The sequence below is a fragment of the Clytia hemisphaerica genome, unplaced genomic scaffold, assembly GCF_902728285.1.
Source record: "Clytia hemisphaerica strain Z4C2 unplaced genomic scaffold, Clytia hemisphaerica genome assembly, whole genome shotgun sequence".
In the NCBI taxonomy this organism is placed as follows: domain Eukaryota; kingdom Metazoa; phylum Cnidaria; class Hydrozoa; order Leptothecata; family Clytiidae; genus Clytia; species Clytia hemisphaerica.
In genome coordinates, this window is record NW_027103710.1 from 44,593 (window position 1) to 57,869 (window position 13,277).

Here is a 13,277-nt window from a genome sequence, read left to right on the forward strand (position 1 = left end):
AGTTTTTTAATAGAAGCGCTACTCAATAGCTGTGTGAATGTAAATACTTTTGATGATGTAACGCCGTTATACGTTAAACGACGGATACCAACTAAAAGAAAACTCCGATCAAAGATTGGCAGATAGCTTTCCATAGGGATATATAAAGGTCAGTAGTTCCGACTTCAAGACAAACCTATAATACATCATAACTTACCAAATTATCCCATTTCCGTGATTTCAAAAAGTTGCAAATCATGGAATATTGATATTCATCGCTGTATCTCATTCGGACGAAATTCGGAAAACGCGTCTACAAAATTAAAAGAGAAAATGGTGGCGAATACAACTTTGAGCAGAAGATTAAAAAAATAAGTATTTCGCATAAGAAATTAGACACTGCCTCTAATCTTCACGAACCATTAAAACTAGCCGAAGGATACAACAGTATCAAGTAGATTAAATTCATCAGAAGAGTGCTCGATGAACCAGGACCAGTGCTTTATTTTACATCTTTAATGTTTCAGACAGTCGAAAATAATCTTTGCCCACTTTCCAAATATGACGAGGGATTTCATCTTTCTTGTATATTATGCTTCTGTACACGCATTTGATTGGTTGGTGTTTCGTCAAGGTTAGGGAGAGCCAATCAGAATGGTCAATAAATTGGTAAAAAACTCAAACAGCCATTCAGTATCTACAATCATGTACGAGAATGACGAGACAAGAGTAGAACATAAGCTTCACCCCACCCTCCCTCAGTGGCAATGTTGAAAAATCGGTTGAACGGCGATTCCAAATCAACATCTCCACGGGGAAAGGGGGGTCATGGGGGAGATTGCATTCAAAAATAGAGCCCCAAAAAGTGAGGTTTTCAATCACAGCCACTTTTTAGCCCACAGCGTTGATATTCTTGTGGCTGCTGTGTAGTACAAAATTCTACAAAATAAGGAAATTGATGAGCTTTCCAAAAATGTGGCTCCCTTTGAAGTTGAGTGATTCAGTCTTGAAATATAAGATGGCAAAGTGAGGTCAGGTTTTGTGGCTGTATGTCATGTGGCTCACTCAACGGGTTGGCTTATATGTGCTGTCCTGCTTTAAGACTTCAATATTTTTTAACCGTTTTTCTTGGAATTGGTAGTTTGAGGTCTGATAAAGATACTTATGGGTTTAATTTGTGGCTGCAGAGTTTTCAATGGGCTTAAAACAGCTTAAAATGTGGCTTCAATCACTAATTTATCAATTTATAAATTCCAGGTTGGGTTTGGTTTTCGAAATATGAATATTTGCAAAGCCTGATGCAAAACAAACACAATCTGACACAATACAGTGTTATTTTAAGAAAAAGTGTACATTTTGTGGCTGCAAATACCATTTTTTGTACATAAAACCTTCTGAGCTGTTACATATAAGTATTAGTTGGCATTTTTAGGGTTGGCTCATGTGCTGTCCTGCTTTAAGACTTCAATATTTTTTAACCATTTTTCTTGAATTTGGTAGTTTAATGTCTTATAAAGATACTTATGGGTTTAATTTGTGGCTGCAGGGTCTTCAATGGGCTTAAAATGTGGCTTCAATCAAAGCATATATGAAAAAATCGTCAACTTTGAGCCGCAATTCTAGCCCAGTGACCCAATGATTTTAGTTCCATTTTTGATATTTTGTGGATAAACCCTTTTGCTACGAGTTTCATCTGAAAAAAATGATTTTTACTCATTGAACAAATTTGTGGCTGCTGTTTTATCAACATAGTGTTTTTCTTGATTTGTGCCGCAGTTTTGGCCCATTTTACAAAATTTTTTTTTTCAACCTACTTATATCACCTTTAGAACCAATATTGTGAAGTTTCGTTTGAAAAGAGTTATTTTTAAAAAGGATATTCAAATTTCTTTTTTTTTTGCTGTTTTTGAAAACCTCGCGCAATTTTTGAATGTCATCGGGACCTTTCCATTGTTTCCCCAGCATTTCCCAGTGTTTTTCTCAAACATTAAAGTCTATGATTGTAGAATTAGAGGTATCATACCTTATCTGAATACTTCGAGTCTGTGGAACGATAATTGACCAATGGGAAATCATAACCTTGTGATACTTGAACCCAATCAGTTAAGAGATTATCATTCGATGGACCCAACATTAACATAAAGTTTAAGACCTTTTCATCGGTTTGCTAGAAAAAAATAGATAAGAATGGATAAAGAGTAAAGTATTATGAAAATTGGTTAGTATATAACGCCAAACCTAAGCTTACTCTGAAATTAAACTGTGGAGACAAACTGTGTTACTTTTATCGCGCATGTATCAATCACATTAATATCAGAAGATGGAGAGATTAAACTCTTTCACTGAATCCGTGATTTCTTTCATCCAAGATCTTAGATGATTGGTATGTACTTTTGTCCATGGTGAGTAGACATCTATTATAATGCGCGTTAAATGAAATCGGGATTTTTCTTCACAGCATAATGTAACATTCGCACGTTGTGATACTCATAGCCAAAATAGCGTCATCCCCCCTGCCAGTTGGGGGGGGGGGGGGGGTTACACCTTCCGAAAAGCCCCAAAAAAGGTGGGGGCTAAAGATGTTTCAAATATTTGGGGGGGACTTAATGTACTTGGGGGAGCTTAAATCTCAGCATTTAACATGGGGGCTGAATGCTTCACCTTGATGGTTGACTTCAATTACTCAAAATAAAGCTGCTGAAGCTGAAAGATTTTCGCCTGCGCCGCAATATTTCATAGAAAACGAGCAAAATATTTTATCTTAACCTTCAAACTGCAACACAATTTACATTGAATAACCCTTTTTTAAGGAACAAACTTTTAAAAGTGTCGAGGGTCGAAATCCCTGGTGTTGCCAGAAATTTCATGAATCTTTGGAGGGGACTTAAAACTCAGGGGGGGGGCCTAATTTTTGCAACATCGAGAGGTGTTCCGATCAAATATTGCGGAAAAAGCTTAGTTAAGGGTTTCAAATAGAGGTCAGTGGTTATCGTATCGATATAGCCTCAATAAGACCATGCTTGATCACAGGGCGAAAAGCCATCTCCATCACTTTTATTTAGATGTCTTTTGTTGATCTTCATCCTTCGTCTTCTTTCTTGAAAAATTTATGTCATGTCGTCTTGAGACATATTTATCGTTCACTAACTCGTCCCTTATTTCTTTGTCGTTGACTAGACAAATCTGGCTTTTAGCAGCCAGTAGGAGAGTGAAATTGCCGTAAACCAGGCAAACACTAAAACGGTACTGGTTCTGAATTTTGATCACCCTATCCAGGCGGACATTGCTTTTAACTTGCACCCAACTAACTCACCCAGGTTTTAATTTGGTCTTTTTCTTGTTGCAAGTTGGCATACAGTTCATCCATTGTGTCTACTTTCATTTTAAGTTGAAATAGTGCTTTGTCTGTCAAAAAAAAACAAGAGAAAATTGAACAATTTGAAAATACATTATTTTATATGATATAAAAAGGAGGCATGCTCTTTGTGCTCTACTCTGTAGCAGAGTGTATCTCAGGTTTGCCTACGGCAATGAATTCTGAAATCAGCCGTAGATATCTTAGCCTATACTATACGTTTTTTTAATGTTTTGAGCCCAGGTTTTCGGGCTCCAAACATTCGATTTTTTGACGTCACTTTTAACTTTCGTCGAAGCTCCTTCAGTAGCGAGAAAATCGAATTTGCGTCAAAGCACTTGAAAGGCTTCTTTTTTTAGAAAATTATCAAAGTGGAACGCTCACTAAGATACGGAATAAAAAATCCCGATTCTTGGTGAGGTGCTCGCTATATAGATATCGGGTCTGTGTACTTAGGCTCCGACAAACCAGAATTAACAAACTTTTATTGAAAATTTGTGTTAGCATTCACGTGGCGCAAGAGGGGGAGAAAGTTGTTCTTTCTTTTATTCTTCCGTCTGATTGGTCTTTTCGACCTGTACAAGAGATTATTAGGCAGGTATATTTTGTTTTTGCTTTAAGCAATAATGGTGGGTTATCAGTGTTAATTTAACCTACCGTTAAGAGGGCCAGTATTATCATATTGGAGATAATATTTGATAGCTTCCAGGGTGTCTCCTTCGATTTGCTGGCCATTGTAGTTAATAATTGGATAAACATCATCTATGGGAAAAAAGGGAAAATTATAATATTAAAGAATAGGTTTTGTTTGCAGACTAATTTTAAGGTTATCAATATCATCTTACATAGTTTTTCTTTTATAAAAACTTTATAAGAACAACGAGGCTCAAAATCGCCAAAAAATTTTATCTCAGCGGAATAGCAGTGTCTAGCACTTAACGTGAAGAGATAATTAGACGGCCCACACTTCGTCCTGCCTATTCTAATTCTGGGTTAAAGTGGGCAGAGAGTTGGCTGTCTAAAATCAATGCATTTTTTTTTTTTTGACGTTAATACAATATCTTCGTTCAATCTTGTTCAAGCAATGAATTTAACTGCCATCTTTCTCCCCACTTTTTTGCCTACCTTAACAAATAAATTTGGCAGGGCAAAAAGTGGGAGGCCTAAACCATACCTAGGACATTCAAGCCTTCTCTTTTAAAAGCTGAGAAACGCTGAAAAAACTTACTTGTCACAACAAAATCAGGTGTGTTTGCAGATTGAATAGCCACACTAGAATTAGTGGTGGTTGTGAAATATACATGAATGGTTCCACTTGCTTCTGAGGTCACTGATCCTTGCCATTCAGCATAACCACGGTTCAAAGTGATCACAGCATCACTGCTGAATTTGACCATTGAATTACTGCCGTGTGGTGTCAATGTCTTTTTAAGAGAAAGGATAGGGAAATCATTAGTATTTTTACAAGATTACACCCATTGCTTTTGATTAACAAAATAAAAAAATAGGAAAATTAGTAATCAAAAGCTCAATGGTAGTGCAAATGCCCGCGAATGGCATGGTTGTGAGTTCGAGTCTCGCTAGATCCGTTGGTTTTCCAACGGTTCTGGTGGCTGGTCAGAAAACAATATGAGAGCGACTGTATTCACTTCATTGTAATACATAAGGGAAATATTCATGAGTAATTATACTGATTTTCAACTTATGACTTTATTGGTAAGGTAAATTCAAATACGTTACGATTAACAAGATCTCTTCATCTCTCCTCGACTATTTTCTTAAGGGGCACCCCCTAGGGGGTAAAACTTGCTGGAAAAGCAAATTACGAGAAAAGATCAGTTATGTTATTTACAGCAAGATCACAATTTATCCACAATTTATAAAATATTTGCCGCAAAAATATACAATCTTAAGCAATCCTTATTTTTTGGCAAACACGAAACTTACCAACATAGAATCTGGTCCTGAAGTTACACGTCTTCCATTTGCATCCAACATTTCTACCGCTAGTGGTCCTTTGAATTTACGGTTGATAAACTGAGTACTCATCCACTGTGGTGGTAAGATTAAGTTGATCGATGTTCCATTTTGAGCTGTATTAGTAAAAAATCGAAAATGAGCATAGAGCAAAGCAAATCAACCACACGTTTTTTATAAGAACAAGAGCAAACTTTACAAGAACATAAGGCTTCGATGGCCAAAATGTTAAGAACAAGTTAAGAACATTTTAAGGCTTTGCAGACTCGAAAACAGCTATTTTCTTAGGAAAATGGACAAAAATACTCTCAAAATTGTGAAAATAAGAACATGTTAAGAACATTTTTAGGCTTAAAACTCAAAAAGTTAAGAACATACGAAGGCTTTGGATGTTCTTATAAAAAATCGTGTAACGGGATAAGTATTGAGTTTTGAAAGTGGAAGAACATTTTGATTTCATTGGGAAACAAGGGATTTTTTTAAACATTGTGATGATAATGATATGAACACAAAAAAACTTCGAGAAAAAATTGTTTCGTGAATTGATAAATTTTTGTTTTAATTCAAGAGATTTTAACGAAATTTATTTTACAATAATCGGTCGGAGCTTGTAATCGTATCTTTTTAAATAATCTTAAAAAGAAATTGTAGGAGGGGAAAACTTACAAAAAACTAGTTGAAAGTGGGAAAGAATTCTTGGTACTTACCAGTGACATTGATAGGGACAATCAATACACCTCGGAAAAAATTGGGTTGATTTTCAAAATGTTGATATTTGATGTGTGTCTCGTTTGACGAAGGATGTGTCAAATAACTGCCATACGTATTGAAAACATCATAATCAACCAACATCCCTCCGGCTTTGTAAGGATGGATTTCTTTGTCCGGGAAACGTCGGTAATTTGCCAGTGGCCATTTAGAAGTGCAATTCAATTCCATATTTTCGAAAGCATCTTCTATCTCCATTGTAATGCTGGCCTGAAAGAAATTCACGAAAAACTTTAAAAGGTAAATTGTGGTACTAGAAAAACAATTAGGGGAAACAATTAAAATTCGTTAAGTAGGTGAATCGACAATGCATTTCTCGTTATTTAAAAAGTGCACAACTTATCGAACAAAATCAATTTGCTTTAAGTATGTACTAATTTTAGTTTGGCATTTTTCAACCAGTACTTCAAATCTGACATAATGTATAGTTGAAAAGATAATTCTAAGGACTAGAGTTTTTGAGAAAATTAATTCAAAAAAGTGCACACTTAAGCGAATGGACTTCAGAGATATTTCATAAAAATAATCTGATTGTAAATCAGGAATTTTCTAGCACAACGTAAATAAATTTAAAGTATTCCGTCGTACGAAAAAAATCTGCTCCACAAACAACGCTTCAAAGGGGAAGAGTGAAAATTGATTAACCTATAAGTATTACGTCTAATCTTTCTATCGAATATAGTAGGATTGAAACAGAGGTGTAAGTGACATAATATGAGTAGGAGTGTAGTTAAAATATAGATTGTAGACAAAAGGATAATAGCGAGACAGGGGTGATGATAGGGGGGATGGGATACAAACTTACTTACTCAATAAATTTTACGACTTATCGATTCTAGTAATGTTTCAATTTTGAATTTCTTTTCAATAAGATCAAACTTGTATCACATGTAGTTGATGATTGTAAGCATGAAACTTCTACATATAAAAAAAAGTTTTGACTTATCATTATTACAAACTTACCAGCCCATTTTGGAATCTTGCAAAAATGACTTTATCATTAATAACTGACGTCACTACGTCGGCACCTTTTAAGACGGCGTCAGTTTGCGCCAACCACAAGCCGCCGACACGTTCGAACCATTTATGAGTGTAAGCCACCTGGCACATAATTTCCAAACCAGAATTGAAGCTACTTGTAATGGTATGACCAGTAGCGTTGACCATTTTCAATTGAAGAGTGAAAGGTTCATTCGCTTCGACGGAGGAGGGGGCAGGAGAAGCTAACATGATGCGGTCAGGTTTGTATTCGTTACCTGTAAAAGAAAATTTCATTTGAAAGTTTTCAATATTGGGACCGCCGAAAAGAGTGATACGGAAACTAAGGCCCACAAGCGCATGTACAAGATAACTTACCCAAAGCTTTAACGGGTGGAATTTCAAAAGTCATTGGTGCAGTCCTTGGTGTAAACCAATCACCATAATGTCTTGGAATGATACGGATAGGACGTTCATTTGCAGGATCATTGTTGAAGGGTTTGGAGAAGAAAACACCACTGATGTACGAGTGACCGTAAATTGTTGTAGTGTAAGGTGAAGTGTACCACCAACAACTTCCCATACAATTCGGCATGAGTGGTAAATCTGGTTTCAAGCTATCAACAAAGAAAATGAAAGAAGGAACATTATCATTCAAGTTATTCTTTTTCTCGCTAATTTGCAGTACAATCATGGTTAAAATATATTGAGAATTTCGGTTATTTTAACGTTTTTCAAGATTTAAAGTTCCGTTGAGAAAGTCGATTTTGTTCTCTTTAATTTAATCGAATATTTCAATTTGGGAGGGGTTGGCAGACTTCCAGGCTATATTCTGAGCCTTATTGGACTATTTTTAAACTTTTGGATCCTCAGATCCTGTGAAGTCTTAAGTTTAGCGTTAAAACTCAGAGTTAAAACTCTACCCTTCGAACCTAGTTTAGGGCACTTACAAATCGATTGTGGTTTAAAACTTCCCGGTGAATTTCCCTTTTTTCTCAAATATTATGACCTTGATTGTAGATAGCATTTTTAAAGACGTAAGAATACATTTTCTCCACATCCCACACCACCCAAGAAAAATGAGAGAAAGATCTTTTTTCGATTCTGCTTTGCAAACATAAGTTAGACGCCTGCTGCAAGAACAAAACAAGGAAAACTTTTCCAAAATAAAAGTACCAGTTAAATTTCTCTCTAATTCGAACCTCAATAATCGAATCTTTCTGTAATTCGAACTAAGATATTGGTCCCCTCAGCTGGGTTAAATCACTCTTTATAATTCGGATCTTTCACAAATTCAAAAAAAATCCTTGGTTCCTTGAAGATCGAATTAGAGAGAGTCAACTACTGTAACTTAACTTTAAAGAAAACTTTTGAGAAGTACAAAAAGTACTTACATATCCAAGCCAGAGAGCATACCATTGTTCTGGACACACATTGAACCTGTATAAGCTGAATCTGTTGCAAAATCACTTGTGTTGTAGTAATTTGCAGACATACCAGCAACATATGTCAAGCCATTAAAGTTTACGTCAACTTTACCAGTGTCGTTGTGTACCACCATAAGTGCAATCTATGGAAACAAATGAAGGAGATAATGTGACCGAGTCTTCATCGCAAATATTAAAGAATTTCTACCGGGCACGCCCGGTTTCAACGTTTTCGAGCACTTTCTGAAAGTAACTTTTTTATTCAATTGAGCATAACTTTTGATCTATTGAATTTAATGAATAACCCATCAAAATTTAAATTCATCTTTCTTCTCTCCAATGAAATAGGGATGTTTCTTTTAAAATCTTTAGATTTCGAGAAAGTTAGTTTTAAAGAGAGAAACTTTTTTGTGGCACAGCCGGTATGTTATCCTAAAAATCTCATCTACACCTACATATTTTGGTACATTGCTCTTAAAGGAGAAAAGATATACACGCTTTTTTATATAAGAATATACTCAAGGTTACCTATAAGCGTTCCCCTTTATATAAGAATATCTATGATGAAATTAGCCAAAAACTTAAGAACATGGTAAGAATACCGCAATCATGGAGTTTGGAAAATGAACCTAAGAATGCCATTTGTAGAGCATTTTCTCGTTAAATCACCAAATATTACGCGGCAGGTTCAGCCTAGGTCTAGGTCCCAGGCAAAAAAAGGTCCCCTTAAATATTAAAAGTTTTTTTAAGCAGCCCCCAGTCCTTTACCTAGTACACGCTTTTTTTTTTATAAGAATGGTGTAAATCCATTTCATCATGGATATTCTTAACTTTTTTGAGAAAATCATCCTAAAATATTCTTACAGCATTCTTAGGTTAGGATCCTAATTGACGATTTATAGTTTAAAATCGTCTAAAAATGGCATTCTTAGCTTGAGTAGCAAAATTCTATGATGGTGATATTCTTAGCATATTCTTAATTTTTTGGTCATTTTCATCATGGACATTCTTATAAAGTGTATTCTTATAAAAAAAAAAGCGTGTATAAAATATTTGTTGATTTAATATCGTTTTTAGGAAAATCACATTTCTATTCTATTGACTATAATGGTTAATTTAAGATGGTAGACACAAGTGAAAACAAACAGAATCGCAATTGACTGTAAAATGAAAGGTTTGTGGATTAAAATGTGGTGATATAAAGAAAAACAAGTGATAGTTTTATGGACCTACCTGGTTATGCATTTAACACATGTGAGCGTGACCATTAAACAATCATTCAGAACACAAAAAGTAACGATCTATCAAAATTAGTCGTTTGTTTCTTATAAAAAAACGTTTAGAAACCAAAATTTCATGCTCTTGAAATATTCTTTCATATTCAAGACTTTGTGCGCAAAAAAAAAATCTATCTCATCAAAAAATTGAGTAATTTGGCTAAGAACATTGATGTATGCTTATTAATAGTGATTCTTATAGATAAACATGCGTTTTTTGAGCCAAAAAACTTTTTTTGAAAAAATCTGCTTGAGCCATCTTTTACCTATGATGGTACCCTACTTTCATGCAAAAAATCAGAAAAAGTTAATAATCCAATTTTTCACAAAGACCAAAATACCTGTTTTTTAGCCGTTTTTTGGCCCAAATTTGCCCAAAAAATTTTGTTTTCGAAAGTCGGGCTCCATCACATTGGAGGGTTCTTTGTGCAAAAAATCATAAAGAATCAAAGAGCCAATCTCGAGAAAAGCTAATACCTAAGTAATTGATAATGTGCTTATAAATAAATATCGAATTTGGCCAGTTTTTCTATAAAAACACGCCAAGAAACCAAAATTTCATGTCTAAACACACATATTCTTCAAAAGTAAGCCGTCATGCGCAAAAAAAACATATATCTCATAAAAGAATTGAGTAATTTACGAAAATCGGGCTCCGTCACATTCGAGGGTTTAAAGTTACACATCTTTGTGCAAAAAAATCAGAAAAAACTAATGAGCCAATCACGAGGAAAGCTAATAACGAACGAACGAACGAACGGACAAAGGTTAATTTATAGGACCTCCATCCCACCGGGGTAGGTCCAATAATAGAAGATATATTCAATCCCCAGCCTTGCCATTGATATTCCAGCAGCCCCCCAAACATATTAGGTGCCCCAAAATATTTGGCTGTATTTTAGCTCCCAGTTTTCGTTTGCAATTTTTTGGGTGTAACCCCCCCCCCCTAATAAAAAATAGCAGGGGGGCTGACGCTATGCGCCTGGCGGCAATACTAAAAGGTTCCACAAAAATGCCAAATTTTTGCTTGAGGTATGTTTTACATGCTGGGTTTTGGCTGGGTTTGGACCCAAGCTTAAGAACACCGTATGATTTCTCCAAAAAAAGTTAAAAATATTCATGATGAATCTGGATAAATTGGAAAAACGGATTATTTCAGGATTTCAATCTCTATAATAATTTCGAAAATTAAGATGAAAAATAGAAATGAATAGAATTTTTAACCGAAAAGCTTAAACTTTAATAAGCTTCGTTGATTTCAAATATGTTTTCAGGTTTCTTTATCTTATTTGAGATCAAAAGTTTCAGCCCTGCTAAGTGGGTCCATTTTGCCGATTTAAGCCAAAAGTTTTTAGCCTTTTTATGGACTGAAAATTTTTGTTGGAATAGAATAAAAAAATTTCAATACCTTGTGGTGAATATATTCTCCACTTCCACCGGCAACCACATTCCAACCACTTTTATCAAAATCATTGAAATCTGGATCTGTCAGTGGATTGGTAAAACGTGGATTCCATATCACCTTTCGATTGCTGTAATCAAATTGAGCAGTAGAACTACTGATCCATCCTAATATTTAACAGAAAAATAATAACTTCAGTATTCCAAACATACGAAATCACGCAGAATCTCATTGTGAAGGGTTTAAATCAAAATGAGGTTTTTTCTATAACTACCTCTAGTTTGACAAAATGAATCTTAGGGACTTTAAGCTCAGTGAAAAAAAATCTTCCAAAATGTCGGGGTTTTATCTGTCGTCTATTTTTTGAGGAGTTAAATTATCCGAAGGCCCTTTAGGCGACCAAGAGACTGCGGGGAGGTGACTACCCTGAGGCTTTACCAAAGATTCAAGGATTAAAAAAAGTTAGGATTTTGATATTGAAATTAAGTTTGCCGGTCAGTTTGAGACAGGTTTGAGAGTACCGCTTCCGAAAAATCATTGATTTGTAGAGGTACAGAGATGTCAGAACAGAAAATTCATGGACAATGGTCACAATCTATACGGGATCTATAATACCTAAGTAATTTGTAACACAAAGTATAAAACCCAATTCAACACAAAGAAATGAATCAAACAAAATGATTCTAAAGAAATATGCTTACCTATGAGCAGCAATGCTAACTGCAAAGCAAAGTGCATTGTATTTATAACCAAAAATCTTCCTTATGTTTTGGTTATTTTTCCCAAAAGATTAAAAAAATTAAAAAGCGTCGTCCCTCTTTCGAAGAAGGCTTTGTTTTGATATGTTACCAAAGATAGAACGTTAAAAACGAACACGACGTTCGAATGTCCAAAAATAGAAAAAAAACGTTCGAAAATAGAAAAAGAAGCTAACGCAGTGTTACGCATTGCGCCCCAAGTTATATAATGCACGCGCGGGGAAATTAAGAGCGTACGGCATGCGCGCACCTGTCACGAAAACAATGGAATTCAAATCCCCAGCCATTAAGACCATGGGAACATCAATCCCCATCGAGTTTTGGTCCGTTATTCTTACCTCCACTGGCTGAAAAAATCCTACCGGGTCTGTGAGAAGGGGCGGGGTGTTTAAAATACTATTTTGAAGGCCAAATCTCGGGAGCCAAATGAGCCTATAAATCATCGAAAATGGACCACTCTGCCCTGTGAATTACCAGTTTGCCATTTTACTTTAGCTTAGGTTAGAATTGTAACTTTGAAAAAATCAAACTAATGGCTAATCTTTGATGCTACGTTTTGCAAAAACCCTACCGATTCACAAAATTAGGTCCCAGAATTAGTTCTTTTAACGTTTAAATGAAAATAAAGTTTTACCTATTTCTCAAATACGAGAAATCTCGTCAAAAACCATCTCTCAACTTGTTTTAGAGGAAGATGCATGGTCATTTATTCAGTTTAATGTTGGCAGTGAAAATTTAGCCATATACCTAGATTTCGCGAACTTTTATTTTCGCGATTGTAAAATTCCAAATAATTACGCGTTGACTAATTTTCGCGAATCTAAGGCCTTCAAAAATTTGCATGAATTAAATTTCGCAAAAACGGCCAAAATTTGCGAAAACCGCGAAAATTAGGTTATAAAATAATGTGATCATAGGCAAATAAATTTGGCCTCGATATTTTGCAAAGCAAGGAAAGATCCAGTTTGTGTGTATATTTGCAACTTAAATTCAAAAGTTATTTACAAGAGAGCGCAAACACATATAAGATTTTTCGTATAAAATTTTAAGTTATAATTTTTGGAAAATATTTTAATAATAGATTAGAGGTGGAACAAAAAAAGAAATACATAGAATTAAAAAGCCTAATTTTGAGTTGGTTAGAGTAGGATTCAATGAGAAAAAAGGCTGACTATTTCTGCAATTCGAACTAAAACAATGTTTTAGTTTCCAAAAGACTCTATGCCCTTTACGCCGACCCTAATTTATCGCCAATTCCATTCGCCGGCCCTGATTACGCCAGCAACGAAAAAATAACGCCAAAAAGGGCCAAAAAGATGGCCAAAAAGAGGCGAAATTTCGATGCAATTCGAATGC

The 13,277-nt window shown here is 35.2% G+C and overlaps 1 protein-coding gene across 1 annotated transcript in view; it reads right to left on the reverse strand.

The window, feature by feature from the left end:
- LOC136804211 (uncharacterized) overlaps positions 1-11,998 on the reverse strand; it is a 28,893-nt gene extending 16,895 nt beyond the window's left edge. Inside the window, exons 1-12 of the mRNA XM_067060912.1 lie at positions 11,865-11,998; positions 11,170-11,330; positions 8,452-8,627; positions 7,436-7,674; positions 7,043-7,335; positions 6,019-6,289; positions 5,282-5,427; positions 4,563-4,758; positions 3,992-4,096; positions 3,293-3,384; positions 2,003-2,146; positions 197-292 (exon numbers count right to left, since the gene is read on the reverse strand). Of these exons, the coding sequence (XP_066917013.1) occupies positions 197-292; positions 2,003-2,146; positions 3,293-3,384; positions 3,992-4,096; positions 4,563-4,758; positions 5,282-5,427; positions 6,019-6,289; positions 7,043-7,335; positions 7,436-7,674; positions 8,452-8,627; positions 11,170-11,330; positions 11,865-11,901 (1,956 nt within the window). The 5' untranslated portion in view covers positions 11,902-11,998. The remainder of the gene's footprint in view (positions 1-196; positions 293-2,002; positions 2,147-3,292; positions 3,385-3,991; positions 4,097-4,562; positions 4,759-5,281; positions 5,428-6,018; positions 6,290-7,042; positions 7,336-7,435; positions 7,675-8,451; positions 8,628-11,169; positions 11,331-11,864) is intronic.
- Between the last annotated feature and the right edge of the window lie 1,279 nt (positions 11,999-13,277).